Genomic DNA, 23824 nt, shown 5'->3' on the forward strand with positions numbered 1-23824 from the left:
AATTCACCTGCTATTAAATCCCCTCAGCTCGTAAATGGTATGACAATATTTATGGGTTTCTTTTTGTTCTTTCCCTTCCTGAACAGCACTTCCATGATGGGCGTAAGGCACAGCAGCACGTTGAGAGCTCGTGGAAACAGCTGGAATCGGTAAGTGACCTCATTCATGTGCACAAATAAAAAATGAAAAAAAACCTACTGACACTAATTACATTACCATCATTAATATGCAGTCACAAAGTATTTAGAAGAATCACAACAAGAGTTGGTGTTTGAGAGAATTTCTGAATCCAGTACAGAATGCATACTGATCCCTAGTGCTTTCAAATCCCTTATTAAATCCAATTAGGTTAAATTATTTACATTTCCAAGAAGCTATAAAGTAATAAATACACAAAAAACATTTTATTTTGAGTTGCGATTAGCTTTTGTTGACTGAGAGGCCATAAACAGATTCCAGTAGATTTTCAGCCTGTAGAAACAACTTGAAAGCGAGATAAAAAATAAAACATTAAATATTTTCATGAACTACGTGCTCCAAGCACTCGAGACCAATCAGCTAGATTATTCATTTTGCGAAGAGTCACTGTCAGTTGGTCTTTTTAAAAACACAGCCCAGTTGTGGTTGAAGAGCGGTGTTACAGAGTGATGTTTCTTTTTTCTTCACGAACAAGCTTCTATTTGAGTACAAATTTGATCCAGAAAAAGACCTGAGGTGTCACTTGGTCATTTCAGAATTAAAGTTAGCTAGTAATATGTGATGTCCGTACCAAATACAAGTGAGAAGCTTGCTGAATGATTTCTACATTGCTATTTGGTAAAAAAAAAAAAAAAAAGAGATTTGGCTCAGATCCTAACAAATGTGCTATTTTTCCGAAATGGAACCAGCTGGCCATTAAATAAAATCTATTTATCTCATGTTTTCAAGATATAAGTTGCTATAGATATTGATCAAATCATTCATTAAATACACCAAAGTCTACAAAAACTGTGCAGACAGCGTATATAGAGCTTCATTGCGGAAGGCATCGAAATCGCCACCACATGATACTAAAGCACATGCTGCAACAGACACTCAAAAATAAGCTGTGTGACTGTAAAATATATCACCATCAAAAACTGAGGGAGCACAGACAGGAAGTCTCAGTCAATAAAAAAATTAAATGGAAATATCAGCAGAGGATCTTGTACGGAGCCCTGAGGGACCTCCTGTTCCGTCTTCACCAGAAATCTCAAACAATGTGGCGCTTCTTTTTCTTGTAATGGAGACAGGGCGGTGGTTATGAGCGTGTGATGACTTTTCAGGACAGAAGTCATACTGTGTAATTTTTCTGTGTGTACATATACGGCAGTCATCCTCTGAATGGCAGGCTCACATTGCTGAGAAGACAGAGACTGTCAATGAGCGAATTAACAAACAAAACTGCAGGAGGTTAAAAAAAAACATGTCACGGTCTCGGTCATTGAAATATCAGTCGTCGAGCACATTTTAAGTATAATGTTTCGCATTGCTGTATACTAGATACGAGGAGGTTATGTGGAGAGATTGCACAGCGCACCACTTCTTATCTCCGCCTGGCCCCTTTGACAAGCGAGATGCATAACTGCCTTGTCCCCCCTCACAACTTCTCCGTGCATTCAATGACAGCATTGTGTGCGAGGGAGCAGATAGGCGTAGTTCAGAGTGCAACGCTGGCCCCGACAAACACTGATTGTTCACCCGGAGGGGGTCGAAGGAGGGTTGGATGAATGCTTGTTTTTCTGCACACAAACGACCACTATGAACATTTGTTTAATCTGCAGGCTGCAGACTTTTAACAGACCCCAGTGCTGTGTCACCGCCATAAACCGACCGATCGACTCGACCCCCCCCCCCCCCTCTCCCCCCCCCGCGACACAATGCCGCGGCCTGAAACGTATATGACGCATTACGAACATGTTATGACGTCCATTGATACGCTCGTTTAAAGGTCAGGTCGTATTTGCGGTTCTGCGGACGGCACGTGGCAGACAATCGGCGGCGTAACGTCTGCGATCGTCTCTTTTGTTTCAGTGTAAAAGAAGGTTCGAGCGGGACTGCAAAGAGGCCGACAGAGCGCAGCAATACTTCGAGAAGATGGACGCTGACATCAACGTGACTAAGGCCGACGTGGAAAAGGTACGTGTCACCTCAACTGTCACCACCGATCACGCGGGCCCGTCCTGTGCACCCTCGATGCTTCGCACAAATGCCTGGCCTTCCCCCTTCCTTCGCCCTCCCACCTAGCGGCACCCAGCTCACTTGTTCCCTTTCACATTTTCCACGCCCTGACTCCTCCGTTCCACTGAGTCCGAAAAGAGACAGCAAGGATTGGGTGACTGTGTGTTTGATGCCAGGGACTGTGTGTAAAAGCTGGCATTGTCCCGGCAGCACGGTGGTCTGCTGCTAAACAAAGCTGATAGCAGCAGCAGCAGCAGCAGCAGCGAGTGGTCATTATCTCTGTAGAGCAGCCACCGAACACGCTGCTGTGCCGCATGTGGCCTCAACGACAGAGAAAGACTCCTGCTTGTGTGTGTGTGTTTATGTGTGTTGCGGATTATACATGCGGGTTTGCTTTGCTTTTTCTTAGCAAAAAAAATAAAACAAACACCCAACAAAATAACGTAGCTTGCCGTTTCAGTGATTATATGTCCCGTTTAATATACACATGCAGAGATGGTGCCGACTCCCAGGACTTGTAGCCCAGAGCCGCCCCCCCGGGGGCCTGCGAGCTGATGTCATTTCCTGTCGTCACGACCAATTGAAAAGAGCCCCTCGAAAATCTCAGCCTATCACCCACACAGCTCCCACGCCCGCAAGGCATCATGGGTCGGCAGCGCGTGCTCCTGCTGCCTCATCAGCTGTTGGAGCCGAGCGCAGGCTCATAGAGTTGACACAGTTCAGACCCGATTATTATGCAAATAGAGGCTGGAATAAAGAGCCTTTCTGCACTCTGGACGTACAGCCAAACAGCTACAATAGGCTTAACACTGAATTCAACTGGAAAGACTCGACACAGCAGCACAAGAAGCTACTTTCTGAAACAAGAGCTGTGTTGTCTCTGCTTAAACTTCTTCAATTTAGCATGAAAGATTCAGATATTTAAACAGAATTCAGTGAACAGGAAATGAAACATTATGCTGTTATATGTTTTGCTTATACTTTGAGTTAGTGTGGAACTGCTTGTGTGAAAGTGATCATTTCAACTGCTGCTTATTTTGCCAGATGCACCCACACAACTCCAAAAGGAAGAGTGTGTATACTTTATGTCACTGATAACGACTTGACTGTAATAGAGTGATTTTCTGAGCTCATGCCAGAATACTGTTTACCAAACAGACATTTATCACACTCAAGGCAAGAAAACTAATTTTAAATCTTCATATGCATTATCTTTATTTCATTATTCATTTTTTTAATTTTTTTTTTTATTATTGATTCTCTTAATTTTTGGACGACAAGTTCAACCGGATAACACGCCAAACTGACACTCGTCAGTCCAATAGACGATAGCGTGTCAACGTTACGTTATTCCTCGCTCAAGCGTGAAAAGTAAGATGCCTTAGATTTAGGCACCAAAAAACATGAAGCATGAAGAAAAGCTCGTGATTTGGGTTAAAATAGGCCATTTTTACATCAGTAATGTTACGCGAGTTAAATTTATGCAACTTCCCTAGATTACTTCGAAGCCTTCCACGTTGACTTTGCTTTCTCACGGATTCAAACACGGATCACTTGCGCCCTTGGCGAGGCAAAACGTGATATCGGCACAGTGCCCTCTAGTGGACCAACAGGTGTGTTACACGCTTTGGGCTGACGTGACGTTTTTCGCATCTCAACATCAAACCTTGAATTCATCCCTGAAGAGACCTGCAATTTATCAAAATCTGCTCACAAATGTAGAGCAAGAAATGGGTTATTTGTATGAAGATAGTTTTATCAAAGCGCAGTTAATCAAACTTGTATTATAACTGGTACAAACTGAAGGCTGCATTCGAGAGTAGGAAAAGTATTCATTTGAAAATGGTCATTAACAGTCTGCGTGTATGCTAAGTTGTAGTTAAAGGGACGAAAACACGCCACACCGCCTGTATCGCCCCTTTAATTCAGATGCAAACGGTCACGTGACTTATCTTCCGACCGCGAGTGTTAACTCTGCTCTGTTCCCATTCCCGTCTCTGACTGACCCCAGCTCTCGTTCACCTACTCACATATCCATTGTTCAGAAATGAGGAACTCAGAATAGAAACTTCCTCGTATGATTATCTGTGGAGGACGATTGTGTTTTCTCCTCACTAGAATTTTTCTAAAATTCTGCTCTTACATGTTCTTTTTTTCTAACAGGTCCTTATTGGTTTATGTTGTCTTTTTGTATCTGTGCTGTCGGTCGTCGGGGCTTTTAAGCTGCGACGCCTCATGACTCCTGCTCGGTGTACTCAGTCACAAATCGAGTATTTAGACACTTTACACTTCTCTCATCACCTTTGCCGCACCATGAATAAGTAAATCATGCAATTAAAGCAAATTAAAATGTCTTTTTTTTTTCAAGTGCTCTGTTTTGATTTTAGATAATAAAGCTGATTCGTTTAGAAATCGAAGCCTGAAAAGAGCCAGATCACGTGTCTGTGATCTGTTCATTACTTAGAGGAGCCTCTTCAGCATTGATCACCGGAAAGGGATGAAATGTCACAAACCGTAGCCTAGTTTACGTTTGGGTCTTAGTCAGCGTGGAAACCTTCGGGGTGCGAGTAGGTGTTGTAATGGACAGAGCAGATGGCGGCAGGATGGTGGGAGACGAAGAGACAGAGGAGTCATGATGAGTGTGCTGGTGTCTGTTTATATCAGCGATCTGCAGCCAAAGGGGCGACGTTTGCAGAGACTTCCTCAATAAAGTCTCTGGTCAAAGGAAGAGGCCGTCAGAATTTCACAAATATAATTTGACGAGTCCGCAGCTGTCGCTTTTGTCTGTAAAGCGACGTCTTCCTGTAATGCAGAGGAGCTGCTGTTGAGTTTGAGCTGAGGGTTTTGCGGTTTTTCTGCTCAGCTGGAGCAAAAACCTCTAACTGTCCCCTCCTCCACCCCCTGGCAAACAAATCCTACAATTAGAGGTTTGGATTTGCAGCCCAGATATCCACAAAGGCTGTTTAGGAGGACCCTCACTCCTCACACACACACACACACACACACGCACGCACGCACACGCACACACACACACACCACACACACACACACTGACAGACTTCCCTATGGTAGAGAGATAAAGCAATAGAAAAAGAACATTTTCGCTTCCTCTACGAATAGCGTAAAAACAGCGGCTTACAATTCCAGTATTTTAGAGGCGAATGTATTTGCTTAGCTTGATACCCACTTCCCCTTTTTTTTTTTTGTGAGCGATGACGCACCCGGTGGCCCGGGAAGTGCATCTATGGCAACCTCTTGTTTAGCTGGAAACAGCTAACAATCCTTTTTGTGTTTTGTGTGTATGTTGTGCTTATTTATTTTATGCATGCCTTGAAGCGAAGTTCCCTTAAGGTAGGTCCGGCGGGCGGAGAACCTTTTATATCTGTGGGAACATACACACACACACACACACACACACTGTCTCGACCTGTGTCTCGACGCGCACACACACACAAACGCGCGCACACACACACACACACACACACACACACACACACACACACACACACACACACTGTCTCGACCTGTGTCTCGACGCGCACACACACACAAACGCGCGCACACACACACACACCACACACACACACACACACACACACCACACACACACGGTCTCCTGTAGAGTCTGACACATAGCCTCGACCAGGTCTGTTACCACACCCTGTCCTGTCTGACAGTGATCGGTGGCGTCCCGCGCTGTCTTCTGCTCAAACACTCTCCCGCCGCGAATGTTTATATGTGTGGAAGAAAAAAAAAAAAAAACAACCGACAAAAGAAAAACCCTGAATACGTCGTGTGTCGCAAATCTTTACATACCAGCTTTCATTCATTGTTTTCTACTCCTCTTTTTTGTTTTTATATTTGATCGCAATCCCCATTAAGATACAACAGATAGCCGGAAATACATATGAAGGTGCACTCAATGCATACAGCTGCAACGGCAAAAAAGCAAACAGACCGCTCATTTCCAGAGAATGACTACAGGATGTGATGCGGCTGCAGGCAGAGCAGCTTGGTTTTGTAATCTGCCGGGTTACCATGGCGACGATGTGCACCCTCATCATTTCTCAGCACATTCGGCTTCATTTTTTGCCATGCACCTACAAGCAGCGGAGCACGTCAATTGCATGCTCACAGATACGAGATAGCCGGACTCTCACAAAGTGTTTTTTTTTAAATTTTTAATTTTTTTTTATCCTAGATTTCAGTTCTTTTTTTTTCTTCTTCTCGATTACTCCGCCACGTGTGCGCGAGGGCGAGTGCGAGAGCTCTCGCCTCAGGTCGGTGCGTCGGATGAAAACCGGACCGAAGTCCCTTTTCAATGTTTCCGTCCGGACCACGACCAGATTCGGGGTCACGTCCCCCCCCCCCCCCCCCCCTCCGCCGTCCCCGCGCACGTTACCGTCTACGGCAAAACTGAATGCCGATCGCAATCACGGGGTTCATAAAGCGACTCTTTTGTTTTACCCCGGTGAAGTCACTACGTATGTGCGGACGGACCTCAAATCTGATGGAAAGAGGAAACAGATATGTGTACTTAGCTGCACGGATGCTGACGCGACACGCACGCACGCACGCACGCACGCACGCACACACACACACACACTCACACACACACGCACACACACAAACCCCACATGCTGTCTAACTGAGATAATCTCATCTCCATCTGCTTGCTGAGGGTCTGTAATAGGCTGCTCCTGCTGCGTTTCTGACTGCCTGCCTTCCCTACCCATAGACTGAACTCGCTTAAAATAATCAACATTATCGACAGTAGAGATAGGCCAGACTGGGGCGGGCAGTCAAAATCCCAAATCCCTCCATCCTGCAGCCGTGCAGGCTGTCGTCTCCCCTCTTTTTTTTTTTATATTTATTTATATATATATACATATATATATATATGTGTGTTTGTCCCGGCCTACACACAATCTGACACCGAAAGGCTGTCGCCGCTTCCCCGACTTGGATCTGCGCCCGTGAACCGTGCGTCCACGAGCTCTGTGTCTATGTGTGCACATGTGTATGCATGAGTGCTCGCGTGCACAAGTACTCGTTTAGGTTATTTATTCCGTTGTGTAACTCGTACAGTACGTCTGTGCTAATCAAGGGGGACACCGAGGTGTGGCGAAAGAGAGCGTTGTCTCTGATGTTCACGTTTGTGTGTGTGTGTGTGTGTGTGCGTGTGTGTGTGTGCGCGCGCGTGTGTGTGTGTGTTGTTGTTGTTGTCGTTTCTTTTTCTTCAGGCACGGCAGCAAGCCCAAATGAGGCAACAGATGGCCACTGACAGTAAGGGCGATTACTCCTCCTACCTGCAGAAGTTCAACCAGGAGCAGAATGAACATTATTTTACAATTATCCCCAACATATTCCAGGTAACATACAACGTATGATTTCCCGAATCTGATGTGTTGTTGCAGTAAATTTCATTTACGAAGAGGAGTTTTTTTTTTGGGGGGGGGGGGGCATCCAGTGTTACTCATGTGCAATTTGTTTTAGTCGCCACACAAATAGTTTCCCCTTTAGCCCATTTTTTTTTTTTGTGTGTGTGTGATTTGTGATTTTCTTCTCATTTTTTGATGCCTCCGTGTGCGAGTGTAGCCGACAGAAAGGTCTGCCGGAGTGGTGCATTCGTGTGCGTCCGCTAAGTTAGCTTGCTGAATTCAAAACTGTTTGCATCCCACTACCCCCCCCCCCCCCCCCCCCCTCCCAATGCCCTCAGGGTGGGACAACTTAAAATACATTTTCAACACGCAGGGAAACACTGCGGGGAACATGCGGAGTTATTTTGCACGAGGCATTTTTGCACTGCAGTTTGACGGATTCAGAGTTTAGAATAATTCCTGCATTTGGAAAATATTCAGGATTTTTGTGTGCTCACTTTTCTCAGTATCAAAACAGCATATACATTGTATAGTTTTTTTTTTTTGTTTTTTTTTTAAAATCCAGCCCTGCCCGAGCTTGTATTTATGTTTAAATGTGCCTGTGCTTGTTCTGCAGAAACTTCAAGAGATGGAGGAGAAAAGAATCGAGAGGATAGGAGTGTCCATGAAGACGTTTGCGGACGTGGACCGCCAAGTGCTGCCCATCGTGGGGAAGTGTTTAGACGGCATGACGAAAGCAGCCGAGTCCATCGAGCCCAAGACTGTGAGTACACACGACGCACGCACGCACCGCACGCACAGCACGCACACACACACACACACACCGCCATATGGGACATATTACTCACTCAACCAGGCTGTCAGTCACAACCCACACATTAGCAATTAGGCTTTCACTCAAGTAGCAAGTGTTCTGGTGGAGCGGTCCTCTTGGTGAGGTGGGGGATGGGGGGGGGATGGGGGGGGGGGGGGGGGGGGGGGGGGGGGGGGGGGTGAGGGTGTGTGTGGGGGGGGGGGAGGGGGAGGGGAGGGGGGAAATAAAAACAACCCACCTGTGAGCAACAAAGTGCTGTGGGAGGGGCCGTGACGTAACCGTGAGAGTAGCTGAACAAACCGGTTCAATCCGTGTGGCGACCTCCGCTTTATAATAAGAAAATCAATGAGACCCAAGCACATGCTGCCCCCCCCCCCCCCCGCCCCCTCCTCACACACACACACACCCATAAACTACGCTCCAGGGCTTTCCGTGTTAAAAATACACACCGTAGTCCCCCCTTAAAAGGGCCGTTCCACTCACCTTTTACACAGGAAGTTCAGTTAACTCTTTGAGAGATGGAGGACTCAGCCTGTGAAAACAGTTTTGCAATATATTTTAATTTTTTTTTGTGGCTTTGGAAGGGGAGCTTTCCAAAGACTGGAAAAGTAACAGTGATGATGTCATCGGGATTATGTCAGATTTGGCTGGAGGTTTAATATTTTTTTTTGCACTCAAGAGGTGTGGGGTCTGGAAGATGTGAGTATTTAGGAGACATTGTGTTCTTATGAAGTAAAAACTTTACAAATACCGAGGGCTAAAAACCAGGACGCAGCCAGGCCTCTAGTGCTTCAATTTGGTCCATTCTTTTTGACTTTTTTTTTTTTTTTTTTTTTAAAAGTGCCTCTATTCATGGAAGGAATCTGCAGTAATAAATCTTTGGATTAAATCAGGGGAGCACACACAGTCTGCTATTGATACGAGCCTGATGCCAGAATTGAAAAAGCTCGATTTCACAGTGGTCGAAGGAATAGCGAAAATGATCCGAGGGTGAATTCAAATCAAAGATTCGCAACGAGACATTCAGGCTCTTTTTGTAACCGGACATACTTCCGAGCATCTTGTGACAGCGATGAGTTACTTGTTACATGATTAGAAGTGATTAAACGGCAAAAGCATAACAAAAAGTAAGAGTCAAGAATTTGGAGCCACCGACGGGTGCTTCGGTGAAATTTCAAGGGGGCTTGAGCAAATTTACGCCGTGAAATTAAGACATATTAAGTCAAATCCTCTCGTCATTTAGAAGAGTTGACGTCTCCTCTAATAAGCAGAAAAAAAACAGACAGTTTGGTTTGGGTAACTTTTAAGGCTCGCGTCATAACGACACGGCTTGCCTCGGATCGATCGGGCTGATAGTTTCTAAAATAACGTGACCGGCTGACTTTGCCGCGAGCCGGTTGGCTGCGGAGAGAGGTGACGTGCCTTACGCTGTAAGACGAGCTGAATCACACCGTCAGCCGGCGTTAGTCGAGCTGAGCCCGGGCCACTTCCCCACTGCTGCAAACTCTTAAGTTCAAACAGTCTTTCGTCTTGTTGCGATTCTTCTCTGTCTGAGCTGGGCTTTAATGCGACTTGCCATTAAGACTGGATACATGAAAACGGCTAACTTAGCTCTGCTCTGCTTTGTTCGTTACGTCTTAAAAAAAAAAAAAAAATAGCGTTTCGTCATGTTCTCCAGTTTTTGTGCCACGTTGAGCGAACCGGCTCACATTTCACGGGCAGAGTGGTATCGACCTTTTCATTTAATTCTCTGGCCAGAAAGCGAGAAAGATCATTTCTAAAACTAGTTCTTTAAGAAATGTACTCGCTCTAGAAATAGGAGAAACTTTGAATCGCTCGGCTTCCTGTAGTCTGAACCGTTGATCTGTTTGTCACAGCTTTCTTTTTTTTTTTCTATTTCCAGTCTGTTTACATCATCTTCGGTTGCTGACTGAACTTCTGTCTCGTTGCTCTCGCCGTTATATATTATCTGGAGTCGAAACGAAAAGGCAGTTATTTGCCTTGGTTAAACAAAACAAGTCGAGCAGTGTGATTATATGGAGACGTCACATGTTGGCTGCCTGCCTTATGGCGAGAGAAAAAAAAAAAAAAAGAGACCCCCCCACCACCCCTCCCCACACAGCGATCACGTAGTGTTTGTGTGAGTGGATGTATCTATCTGTGTGTGCGTGGCCCCGCTCCAGGGAGACGACTCCGGCCTGTAACTGTCGTGCTGCAGTAAAACAAACGACGGGGGGGGGGGGGGACGACGACGACATATCACATGCTCCTTCCCCCCTCTGTCTGCCGCCCCGCCGCCCCCTTCCTGTCTGATTCCTCCCTCATGTACGAAGAGCGCTGATCCCGACTCCAGCTAGAGACCCTGCCCTTATCAGCTCCGATGTACACGGCGGCTGATTAATGGGCTTCTTCCCGCGTCCCCCGACCCCGGTGCTTTTGTCATAACTCCCGCCTTGACACATTTAGGTCTTTTCCTCTTTATTCTGCGGGCCCAAAAATGGAATAATGGCAGTCCCTCTCCCTCTCCGTTATCAGACAGGACCTACTATAAAACCACCAGGCCGCTGCCGTGTGGTGCATCTTATCTCCAGACCTGCCGATTAGCGGGACAATGTCAGCAAACATGACGTCCTTTCACTCATTGTTTTGCATTGTGACAAAGTTGTAAACATATTAAAAAAAAAAAGCCGATCAAGATGTTTCAAGATTTTGACTTCCACTTAAGCGACAACCCGACAGTGACGTCACCGGTTGGTTTGCGAACGGCCGTTATGAAGCCTCGAGCTCAGAATTTGTCCGGCGCCATCTTGCTGGACCCTCACTGGCCGTAACCTGACTGCACCACAGGCCTGTCAATCAAACAGACACGCCCCCCCTCCAAAAAAACATGGCTTTTTGAAGCTGATTTTCGAATTAACGCTGGGATTTTTTTTTTCAGATGGACCGCCAGAATTTTATGAGACGAGTTGAATGGGAGTCTATGGAGCCGGAGGCTTTTTTAGAGCCGACCCTCTAGTGGCCCTCGGTGGCATTGCAGCTTAAGGCACTTCTTCCGCGTCAGCTTCATTTCGCAGACCCGGAGGCTACGTCCACTTTCCCCTACAGTCTCATGCTTCCGCTAACAGCTGCGACCGCTGTCTTTCACGCAGGACTCGAACCAGGTGGTGGAGTCCTACAAGTCCGGGTTCGAGCCCCCGGGAGACGTCGAGTTCGAGGACTACGGCCAGGCCATGAAAAGGACGGTGTCCGAGACCAGCCTGTCCAACTCCAGAGAGGGCAAAGAGAAGCCGGCCGGCAAGAGCAAGGGCAAGCTGTGGCCTTTCATTAAGAACAAGAACAAGGTAACACACCGACGAACACGTCAACGCGAGACTCACTTTTTTTTTTTTTTACCGCCCGAGAGCGTCGCGGGCGACGCCTCGGTGGTTTTTAGGGCGTCATTTTCCCCTCGCCTGGAGGTCGCCTCGGAGGGACCTTATGGGTCGTGTACGTCCTGTTGTCCTGTAATAACAGCGGCTGCTGAAATATACGTGTTCAATGTTACATCTGTAGTATCTTGTTACTTAATTTACCTCCATTTTTTTTTTTGTGTAGATATTTTGACTTTAGTTCACAGAGATTTGTTGCTAGTTCTTGTGTTAGCGTTGCCATTTCTGTTGTCATTATTTGCCACCCGTTTCCTGCCCCACCCTCCCCCCCCCCCCCCCCGCCGCCGCCGCCGGCCAATCACCTTCACCGATTATGGAGCCCCCCACCCCCCCCCCTCGCCCACCACCCACCACCACTCTGTAACACACCACTAATGTATTTCTACCTTCAACCTACGGATGGACTCTACTCGCAGATATTAACTCAGATCTGAAGTAACAGTCTCCCTTCACCTTTATTTGTTTATTCCCCCCCCCCCCCCCCGATTAGCCTCCCTTCAGTTTCCTGCTTCTGAACAACTAAACTGATCTCTGGCTGTCTTGATGGGCTGGTGGCACTGTTGGTATTGAATTAGACCAGAGCATGAGGTGAGTAACTGTGTTTGTGTGTGTGCGTGTGTGCGTGTGTGTGGGAGAGAACGACTCGAAGCGAGTGTGTGCGAGGCTAGATTGTGTACAGAAAACGGTCGCTCCCCGCAGTGCAACATCCCATGAACCGGTGGGCGCACCGTGTTACAGCGAGTGTCTGGGAGCGCAGAGCCGTCACAGAGAGTTGTCCAACACTGTACACGCACACATGCATGCGGGCGTAAACAAAACGGCACAAAAATCAGCGACGCCTCACAGAAGAAGGGTCTCCTCGGTCGTTTTTCTAGTCTGCTTGGTTTGAAAACAAAAAGGTTTCCGATTCACTCGCCGCCGGCGCCGCCCCCCCCCCCCCCCCACCCCCACCCCACCCCCCACCCCCTCTCCTCCACCCCCGCCCCTCCCTCACCCCCTCGCCCCCTCTCTGCATGCGCAGCGTTGTGGCAGCCTCAAACTCATCACTGCTTCACTCTCTCACCCTCTAAACGACTCCCTCGATGAATTACGCAGTCAGAATTTTTGAGGACAGCGATGAGCAATTAGATTCGTCTGGCGGTGGCCTCGAATTCAGCGGCTGATGTCCTTGGGGACGCGGGGGATTTCTCTGCCGACATGCTGAAGAGGTTCGGGAAAGAACAACAAAAATTCTAAAATAATAATAAAAAAATGTTTAAAAAAAAATGGAAAGAGGATTTCTAAAATGGAAGCCGGCATGCGCTTTGACTGAAACTCTTTGCTGTTTGCTTTGTTTGCAGCTGCTTGCTTTAATACATTTTTATTCTTCCTACTCACTCTGGTTGTTTTTTTTTTTGGACGTTTTTATGTGTTGGACAATTTGTCCCCCTCCCCCCCCCCAACAACATAACAACTCATATACTAGGTTTGACGTTCCTTTCGGTTGTCTTTTTACGTTCTGTTTTGGGTTTTCTGTTGTGTGTTTATTTTTTAATATTTGTAGGAGGCTTATTTATTTCGTTTTGTGTTCCCTCCTCCTTTTCCTCCTTTGTCTTTTTTACGTTGGATTCTCGCCCCCTTCTTCTTCTTCTTCTTCTTCACGTTTTTCCTCTTCCTCCTCCTCCTCCTCCTCCTCCTCCTCTCCGTCACGGCTCCCTCTCTTACTGGTAGCTTATGTCCCTGTTAACGTCCCCCCACCAGCCCCCCACCCGCCCCCCCAGCCTCATCCCCGCCCTCACCCTCTGCTGTTCCCAACGACCCCCAGTCTCCCAAGCAGCACAAGGAGCCCCTCTCCCACCGCCTCAACGACTTCATGACCTCCAAACCCAAAATGCACTGCCTCCGGAGCCTGAGGCGAGGGGTAAGTGTGCATGTGTCCAGCAAAGCTTTTGTGCACGTGTGTGTGGGGTGTGTGTGTGTGTGCGTGCGTGTGCGTGTGTGTGTGTGCGTGTGTGTGTCCACACCTGTAGCTGCTGCACTGTATGGGTGAAGCGATTCCCAAGGCAGAAAGCTGCGCCGACGCTTACCTCTTCCGAAGGTCACGTTGCCGACATCGTGAAGCACGTGATCGATTGTTACTTCTGTTACCGGTAAATGAGTTTATATGTTGGTTTTTTTTTTTATATGTAGGCAGCGTGACCCAGCATAACAGTGCGCAGGGAGTAGCCAATTACACGAGGTGCGATCAAAGAGTTCCCGTAGCGTTCGAACGCCGCGCAGCACAGCATTGAGCAGCAGGAAGTTGTAGCTTTCCGGAGCGAGCGCGCCAAATTGCGACGCTTTACCGACATCAGCACCGGAGTCACATGCGTATTTTTTTTTTTTTTCCGACCACTGGTACGCGCTCATTTGCAATTTCAACAACACAATCGTCGCTCTCCACCCTCCTCACTCAGCAGATTGGATTTTTTTTTTTTTCTACTCTCCAAAAATGGAGGTTGAAGCTCAGGGTGTCCCTGTTTGACACAGTGGAGGAGATCCGAAGTGATTGATTGGTGGTTGACGCGCTTACAGCGTTGTGTCACTGCGCAAAGGGGGGACTAACTTTGAAGTGGGTGGCGGCTATATTTAATTCCGATGCGGTTGTTATGGGCGCAGTCTCGTCACTTTCTGATCGCACCTCGTAGCTTTTAATTTTCACAAATTTGCCGTTCAGAACTTCCTCAAAAAATTTGACCGTCCTAAAAGAAGCAAAATGTCTCACCTTCACTCATACAGTGCTCAGCCTTTGTGCTTCTCCAGCATGCTTCTGTAGCGCATAACTCTGAATCCATGGTACTCGTCTGACTCACCCAGCAGTCTCTTCATCTCGTCCCTTCATTCTTCCAATTAACTGTGCTCACAATGACAGTCCCTCTCACCCGCCTCCCCCCCTCCCCTCCCCTCCCCTTTCTGACAGAAAGTAGGAAAGACTCCTGAGCGGTCTCGGCAGTAGCATCTCCATGCACTGCAGTCGCTCCCCGCGCTCTTTCTCTGCAGTCTTAAGCTGGAGGCAGATTGTTTTTAGTTTTTTTTTTATTTGGTTTTTTGGTTTTTTTTTGCACGTGACATGAGGCAAAGCACAAAAAGAAGAGGATCAAACCTCTCATAATGAATCAAGTGGTTGATATCGTGGGCTGGCAGAGTAAGTTTAGAAAGCTTCCTGGCAGGTGGTTTTTTTGGTTGTTTTTTTTTTTTATATCAGCACCAGCGAGTGTCATCACCGGTTCCCGCTTGAAAGTCCAGCGTGTGTCGCAACGGAGTCACTGGGCAACAAGTCCAAGCACGCCTTCCCGTCATGCACTTCACCCTCCAGCTGTCCCTGACCTCAGGAATGGGCGGCAACTCACGAGGTTCCTTCCGGACCGACCACAAATACAGTTTTCTTTTTGTCTTACGCTGGTGATTTGAAATGGCAGCAGTTTCTCAAAGTAAAAACAAAGAGCATGAATTGGTGCTAACGTGACCTCTAAAAAAAGGCCGGAGAACAATGCGGTGCAGCGAGTGAGTATATCGTAGAGGAAATGATCGAAGGGAGATATATCAGAGAAAATATAAGGGGAAGTGTGATGGAGCAGGAAGTGCACGTTTTCTGAAAGCGGAAGTGCTGCAACAGCTCTCGAGAAGAGTGATCAAAAATAAAAAGGTACAGAGTTAAATAAGATTCATTGTTTTCAAGTGTACACCGATTCAAACGATTGAAGTTTTGACCTTACTGGTTTTGAGGTTAGAAAAGGTCAGAAACATAATGAGTAGAAAGCCCTTTAGCTTTCGATTTTTAATTAGCTCATATCTCATGACAATACATTTAATTAAATTCCACATCTGGTCACGTCTCACGACAGTTACCTGTTTGTTTTTATATGGATTTAGATGCTGCTTGATTTAGTCAACATTTTTTTTTTTTTTTTTTCTATTATGATTGCGTTCTTTTTGGAATAAATCTACAAACAAAAGACAACAGGAGGAGCGTGATTAATCCTGTAAACAAGCAGTTCGGTGCTGATGCCTCTGAACAGCTGCTGGTAGCGAGTCGGGGCAATTCCTCAGCACTTTTACAAACAAGCCTGCATCCATCTGGGCAAACAAAGTTAACAAGTACAAACCTTTTTTTTTTAAATTTTTTTTTTTATTGTACAGACCTACGGCACTTGAGACGGAAGGATTATTATTATTATTATTATTATTATATCTTACATTTTGCAAAGTCTTTTAGTCTAAGAGGCTGAAGCTAAAAAAGGCTGTTGAAAAAGTCTTATTTTTATGTACTCGCAGGAAATGTAGCTATAAACAGCTTTTTGTGTCTGATTGCGGGCTGTCAGGAGATGTTTAAGTTCAAAGAGGGATTGTTGCAAAATTGGATTTTAAGCGTAGGAGGCTACTGTCAAACTTCAATAATTAAATCATTTATCATCGGTGAATCCATCCATTGCTTTTGTCCTTTTATCTGGTTACAGTTCACCTATATCATAAAACATTATTGTAGTGAAAACTACACTATTTCTAGGCCATATTATACCTGCTTAGTTATTGAAAAAAATGTCTTAAAAGTCTTTGCTAAACTTTGTAGAAACACTTTTTGAAGAATTTGCAAAGTAAAAACGAGTTACAAAACCTTACTTTTGTTATATTTTGTGGATACAGCTGCAGGCAAATCAATAAAAAAAAAAAATTTAAAAAAAATTCGGCCACCTCCTGCAAGCAGAACCTCGTATCCCATCAGAGACGACAGTAGTCGTAGTCGTGCCTGTGGAGGCCGGGTGTTGTCTCTGCACAGAGGACGTCTGGCAAGGCAAAAAAAAAAAAAAAAAAAAAAAAGAGAGAAAGTGCTTCTTTTTTCTTTTCTTTTCTTTTTTTTTTTTTTTGGGAGACAATTTAAGGCCGCATACAGTATAAGAGCTTTCCCACATCAGTGTTGTTCTCATTGACAAAGCTTTATTCTCTCTTGACGACCACCACAGCAGCAATCTCCGCGCTCGCTCATTTATCACAAAGAGCTCATGAAGAGGACTCTGGGCCGACCCACATACGCTTTCGAAGCACGGCAATATATTGTAAGTGTGTGTGCGATGGGCGTCCGTGAGTACCGCACCGGATGTCTCTGTGTGTGTGCGTGCGTGCGTGCGCGTGCGTGTTTCAGTGAAAATCGAGCGCGTGTTTGGATTTTAAAGCGTGAATGTGTGTGATTAGTAAAAAGCCACGTTCAACACAGGCAGTAGCCTCGGTCATAAGAATCGTTGTCACTCGGTCTGCGCGGAGGAGACCGTTCGTGACAATTAACGAGGCAAAAAAAAAACACAAAAAAAAACCCAACCCCCCCCCCCCCAAAAAAAACCAAACGTCCTCACAAAGGAGGCTAGTGTCTGTGGCTGGCTCGGTATTGATCACATGGCTCTGACACGTGTAGAAATCGGGGCGAATGATCGGAGAAGATGATGACTTCATCCCACATCACATGTATCAGCTTGAGGTTGGCCTTGTCTCGCCCGCAGCTGTTTCAGGGCTTACCCCCCCCTCCCTCACCCCCACCGAGCATCAACAAGGGGTCAATTCACAAAGTGTCACAAGCACCTGGGGATGTGTGTGTGTGTGTGTGGGGGGGGGGGGGGGTGGTGGTTATGGGCGTGAGGATAGGAATCACCCCTCTTCGCTTATTTAAACCTCACAGGTGGATGTATGACGAGACGAGGTGTTGGTCACACTTTGGATCTGGGTTCTGACTACAGTACCCAGAATTCACCCCCAGCAGGGCTTTCTGTGTGCCGCTCTGCCATACTGCAGCGTTGTTATCTGTCTGTAAGAGCCATTATATACCTGTATATCTGTGTCTGTCTGGGTGGTCGACGAGGAGCGCTCTGATGAACGAACGCACGGGGTGAAAACACACTTTGCAGCTCGGAGCGCGAACAGCCAATCGGAGACAAAACATGTTCTTTCGTATTTTACGGCCTTTTAGATTTTATTCAGCGATTGCAGCTATTCTGCAAAACCACGTGTGATTTCAACTTCCAAGAAAGCGCATTTCTATGATACGATGATGATATAGTTACGTACATTTTATGAAAAAGGGATGAAAAAAGAGGAAATCGGCTGCACCGCAAACAAAGAAATCCTAAAATGACTAGCATTGTGAAAAGAAACGCAGACATGTGCAGGCAGTGTCACTGCATTGAACGTTTTTTTGCAAGCAAAATATGTGTCGGCTCGATTTTTGCTATTTGCACTTCGAATGAATGTAAAAAAAATTAAAAAAAAAAAAAATCAACTTATGAGACTTCTCTTTTAAATCTAAAAGCATTTGTTAAATATATAATGAACAGCTTTTATTCATAAGCCTGCGAGAAGAACTCTGAAAGGACTTTCACTTTAATCTTTTGCTTTAGTCCAAAATGTCACTTTTACATTTCTAGATTCGAGGCCAAGGCCTAAATTAAAAAAATAATTTCTCTTATACCCAAACTCCATATCTGACTCACTGCAAGCCGAAAACGAGGAACACGCCGGACCCATGTCCGTGCGGCATTTAATCCTGCCTCGGGGACGTCAGGGAATCAATAAGGACATGTAATTCTGAGTACCTCACATGTGTGAAGGTGGGGGAGGGGGGGGGGGGGGGTGAGGGGTGAGGGGGGTGAGGTCGTGTTCACAAGGAGTCACGGGGAGGACCGTAACAGGCCCTTCCAGGTGGACGACTCGATTAAGCGGAGTAAAGTGAGTGGAGCTCGCCGGCGCAGCAGCGTGAGCCCCTAACAGGATTATCAGTCATCTGCTCCGGCTCCACCGGCCAGTGGTCGTTAACCTGCTCCTCCCTCCCTCTTCCTTCTATTGTAGGCTCACATGTTTCTCAGCAAGTGATGTAAAAAAAAAAAAAAAGGCTGTTAAAACACTTTTACAACCATTTTTGTGTTGTTTTTTTTTATTTCCACCCTACTTGCCTTTTAAGTTCACGATTACGCCGTTTTTTTGTTTTCTGCCTTTACTTTAATCTATAATATATATATATATATATATATTTAAAAAAAGACCCGATTAGTCGATTTTTCAAAGCGTCTCTCCAGCCCGTCTGTGTACAAGTTTCTGCCTCCATGTCCCCCACACGCAGACCCCTCTGTTGTCGTAACATGCTTTTTTGGCGCCCTCTGCTGTCCCTCGCGTGTCATCGCGTTTGGCAGCGAGAGAAAGAGCGAGAAAGAGGGTGGGATCACGAAGTAAAGAGTACATCCGCCCCTGTCGCTGTCACCCTCCCTCTACTTCTTCTTCTTCTTCTTCTCTGCTCTACATTTACTTCCACCTGTCTTCCCCCCCCCCCCTCAAACTTCCCTCATCCTTTTTTTTTTTTTTTTTTCAACCTCGTGCTTGTGCAGTAGGTTGGCCCCTCGTTTCGCCAACTTATTTCCCATTTTTCATTCAATCCATCCCGTTACGGATGCCAAACATCACCACATCAGAAAAGAGACGGGGGGGGGGGGGGGGGGGGGGCTTTTAGTGGTCCGAAATAGCCGCTTTAAAAAAAAAAAAAAAAAAAAAAGAAGAGCATAAACATCCAAAATCCTTCAGCCTTTTAAAGCGCTCTTTTCCTCATTTGGTGAAGTCTGGCAAACGTAAAGCATTAATATATATAAAAAAAAATAATAATAATTCAGGTGGACTATTTGTGTTTGAAAGGAAAAATGAAAGAAAATGGCCGTGATATTCTCTTGATGCTGACTTGTGTCTGTTGTCTCTTTCTCTCTCCTGCTCCCCCCGCCATTTCTCTCTCCTCTTCCCCCCCACCCTTCCCTCCCCCCCCCATGAAGCTTTCTCTCAAGCTGGTAAGCATGACCCGTATAACCGCACGACCGTAGCGGCATGAAAATAGCACGCATGTCACGTCCTCCCAGTAACACATTGTTAACAACGTCCTGTACGCCGTGATGTGCTCTTTTATTTTGCTTTTTTTTTTTTTCTTTCGGAAGCTAATTCTTTTAAATTTCCTTTGCCGTCACACGACCGCGGAGCAGAGTTGCCGTTGTCTCATTTGTATGTTATTTTTGCTGTTTGCGTTTTTTTTGTTTTGTTTTGTTTTTGTTTTTTCATGTTGTGGTTGTGTTCTCGTCTTGTCTCTCTCCCCCCCCCCCCCCCCCCACCCCCCATCACCGCCCCGTCCTAAAAACAAACAAACTGTGTCTGTGGTCTCTGTGGTGCAGCTCACACTCAATTCCCACGTCCGGAGTATCATCGAGGTGATCACATTTACTCGGCTGTTTTATAACCTTTGTCCGTCTCTTAGTCTTTTGTCTGGTAGTCCTCCCCCCCCCCCCCTCCCTCCCTCCCGTTGTCTCTACGAATTTGTACGTCCTTGTAACAAACTACTAATCTAGAAGTTGGAGTCTAACGTCCTTACCGGTTCCTGCATGCCAATTTCATCACAAAGTTTGTTTTTGTTTTCTTCCATGCTGCAACATCCACAGAAAATCAAATAGTTTCTAACCTTTTTTTTTTTTTTTTAGTAAGGGACACATTTTTGAGGGGTTAAAGGAGGAGTTCAACATTTTGGGACATTTACTTTGATCCTGTGTTGGGTGATATTATTTACACACTTAACGTATGAAGCTACTGTTAGGAGTTAGTTAGTTCAGCTCAGCGTGAAGACGAGAAATAAAGGGGAAACTAGAGGCCTGGATCGGTTCAAAGTTTAAAAAAAAAATAAAAAAAAAATAAAAAAAAAAATCCACTTTTAAAACTTCACTATGTAACAAATAAGTATATTTCCCCAAACGTTAAACCGCTCCTTCAAGCTGACGCAGTTGATTTCATGTAATTGCGATATTTTTTTTTACTTAAAATGTTTTTTGTTGTTGTTGTTGTTGTTGTTTTAAAAACAAATTTGATTCCATACAGAGAAAAAAAAAAAAAAAAAGCAGTTGCATTCATTAATGGCACGACAAAACAAGAAAATCACAAAATGTCAGCTTATAGTTTTAGTTTGTTGATTAAATTAAACCACGTAGAATTCACTTCACATTTTAGATGACAGTTGGGTAGAAAAAGTAAACACTAATAAATGACCTCTGACCTCTGACCTCTGACCTCTGCGCAGAGGAGCATGTCCCCTGCATGACACGTCTTTGTTGATGTATATTGCATGCCCATTTTTTTTTTTTTTTTTTTTAAGTGTCGCATGCCGATGTGGGGCGAAGGCGTCTCCGGTTGCCACGGTAACCTAGATGCTGCGTTTGACCCTCATGTGCAGTGAATCCTGGAGTCCGTGTGCTCCAGAGGTTTCTAGCCCGCGCCGCCTGCTCGTGAGATCCGGTCAGCGAGGCCTCGGCCCCTTCAGCCCGCGCAGCTCAAACGGTGTTGTGAAGTTACAGGACGAGAGCAGAAGTCCAAATTCAGAAAGCCACTGACTCTGTGGAGCCCCGAAAGGTTCGACGTCAAACAAACAAACAAACACGACATCGTGCGAGCGCCGACCTGAGGTTTTAACTCCAGCAGGTCCAAGTTATCGGCAAGCTTTTAAATGGCGCTCGCGAAACTCTCGGCTTTGAGGCTTCGAGGCGACAGGCCACTTGGACGCGCGTCTCCAGGCCCGCAGGGGCTCGGGCGGCGTGAGAAAGGGTTTTTAGTTTTGTCATTTGACTCACGAGCGCTTACGACGGGGCCTCCCGAGACGGTTCACCGGCTCGCTCCCGCTCGTCGGCTCGCTTCAGACGAGCGGGGGAAACCGCAGATCGTTCTGCGGATGGAAAAAAAAAAAAACACACAACTAAACACTTGCAGACACAACAGTAATAAATCCAGCTAGTTGCTGCTATTAGGGTTATTGGCTCTTCGCTGAATGCTGAGTAACAAGCAAACGCTGCCATTTAGCGAGCTACTTGGGTAGCACGTGCAGCCTCATTAACCTAAGTGAGAGGTGAGGTCTGGTTGTCGTGTCTGCACGCTATAAATATTTGCAGCAGCAGCTAATTTGCCACTTTGGCGTTGTTGAGATAAACAAATTAAAACTCGGTAGCGGCGGCAGAGTCCGCCGGGAAATCAAACGTGAGACGAGTCGAAAGAAAGCAAAAAAAACTGGCATTGTGAAAGAAAAACAAAGAGGACAGAATATAAAATGAGCTCGAATGAGCCCAGACCAAAAATCCTCGCTTAATGTAAGAAAATAAGTCTTCACTTTTTTTTTTTTTTTTTTTTTTGCCACAATTTTAACAGATTTCTTTTCTAGATCAGAGGTATTGGAAGCTGTATTGACTAAATTGCGCACGCTTTCGGGCTTCATAGAGAGCAGGGTGATTTCCATCCTCAGCACCCAGGTGTACAGAAAAAGTTTGAACCGGCTGAGTCATACTGCTCGGGCAGTTACAGACTGGAAACCGACTCATCAGGAAATTACCCCACCGCCCCGCCTTCCCCTCCGTCCAGCCAGCGTCTCGCACTCAACACAAACCTCCATTTTAAGAGCGCACAGTCCTGTCAGAGGAACGGCTCCTCGGACCCATTAGGCCGCTCGCGCCGAAACACTATACGAGCAGTAAAAAAAAAAAAAAAAAAAAAGGATGCGGCTAATAAGTTTATTACATTTCCGATGCAAGCGGCGAGAGCAGGTGCGGGCGACTGAAGGGTTGAAAGGCCTCGAGTCTACGCACAGACAAAACGTCTCAACTCTAAGTGAGTGTGTGTGTGTGTGTGTGTGTGTGTGTGTGTGTGCGTGTGCGTGTGCGTGTGCGCGTGCGTGTGTGTGTTAGAGAACGGCTGCAGTATCTCCCTCAGATAAATTATGCGGTCAGAACATAACAAGAGCTCCATTTACGTGAGCTGAGGTCCATTTACGCCCCCCGCCTCCCCCCCCCCCCCCCCGCCTCCCCCAATCACCTCCACCCCCACTCTCCCTCCCACCTCCCACGAGTCTTGGGTTCACAGGAAACGGAGATACTGCACCTAAACTAGAGACGATCGCCGTTTTAAAACGGCAGCGTCGGCAAACAACAACAGAAAAATAAAGGATTATAAAAGTGTTTTCTTACAGTTTTTTTTTCTCTCTCTGTCCCTGTTTTTTTTTTGTTTTTGTTTTTGTTTGTTTTTTTCTTCCCTTCCTCTCTTTTCTTCTTTTTGTGGTGTCAGGGTTCTGGACCGGAGGACTTCAGTCACCTGCCACCGGAGCAGAGGAGGAAGAAGCTGCAGGGAAAGCTCGACGAACTGAACAAAGACATTCAAAAAGAGACGGACCAGAGGTATCGGAGCCCCCCCCCACCCCTCCTTCACCTTCCTGTTATTAGAAGAAATATTTGTATGTACCTCCTTAACACGCGACGAAAGGCTCAGAGGCTGTAATTATGCTCTCGCAGGGACGCCCTCACTAAGATGAAAGACGTGTACGTGAAGAACCCTCAGATGGGCGACCCGACCAGCGTCGACCCCCGGCTATCGGAAATCGGCCAGAACATCGAGAAGCTCCAGTTTGAAGTGCAGAAGTTTGAGGTTAGTGTCCTCTCTGTGTTAGTGTTGGAGAAGGGACCTTGTTTGGTTTATCTGAAAGACGTAAATAATGAGGAGCCTCGGGCGCACACCTCCCCTGCTGGGGAGGCATTAAAAAAAAAACGAAGCCTGCCGCTTCGTCCATATTAGGAGAAGATGTGATGCAGGAGGAGTGAGGAAGGAGGAGGGGGGGTGGGGGCTACATGTTCCAGGTCTGTGTAGGGAGAGAGGAGCACCAGAACAATGTCCCGGTTTAACCCTAGACTGGATATAAAAGCTCTGAAAAATGAGCCTTAAAATGCAATACCACCGAGCGGCCACTAGAGGCTCCAAAAAGCCTCCAGCTCCATAGACTCCCATTCAAACTTCTGCCATGAAATTCTCAGTCGATATGTCATTCACTAAATTCACTCTTGAAGATGAGTTTTCAGGTCATCCATCTGAAAATAAATCCCGTCGTTAATTACAAGATGAGCTTCAAAAAGCCGTGTTTTCGGGCGAGGGGGCGTGTCTGTTTGATTGACAGA

The 23824-nt window shown here is 46.2% G+C and overlaps 1 protein-coding gene across 14 annotated transcripts in view; it reads left to right on the forward strand.

Annotated features, from left to right (window-relative positions):
• fnbp1b (formin binding protein 1b) overlaps positions 1 to 23824 on the forward strand; it is a 44939-nt gene that overhangs the window by 14322 nt on the left and 6793 nt on the right. For 2 of the 14 annotated variants that reach the window (XM_069168605.1, XM_069168622.1), the window contains exons 5-11: positions 87 to 149; positions 2053 to 2157; positions 7443 to 7571; positions 8197 to 8343; positions 11544 to 11735; positions 22944 to 23053; positions 23168 to 23300. In XM_069168605.1, coding sequence (XP_069024706.1) covers positions 87 to 149; positions 2053 to 2157; positions 7443 to 7571; positions 8197 to 8343; positions 11544 to 11735; positions 22944 to 23053; positions 23168 to 23300 — 879 coding nt within the window. Of the gene's footprint in view, positions 1 to 86; positions 150 to 2052; positions 2158 to 5535; positions 5551 to 7442; positions 7572 to 8196; positions 8344 to 11543; positions 11736 to 13532; positions 13723 to 16801; positions 16895 to 19636; positions 19652 to 20026; positions 20063 to 22943; positions 23054 to 23167; positions 23301 to 23824 lie in introns of those variants that run through there. The other 12 variants (XM_069168629.1, XM_069168628.1, XM_069168544.1 and 9 more) reach the window with 12 other exon arrangements.

The sequence above is a fragment of the Embiotoca jacksoni genome, unplaced genomic scaffold, assembly GCF_022577435.1.
Source record: "Embiotoca jacksoni isolate LCO1_2020_lvr unplaced genomic scaffold, fEmbJac1.0.p SCAF_10, whole genome shotgun sequence".
NCBI lineage: Eukaryota > Metazoa > Chordata > Actinopteri > Embiotocidae > Embiotoca > Embiotoca jacksoni.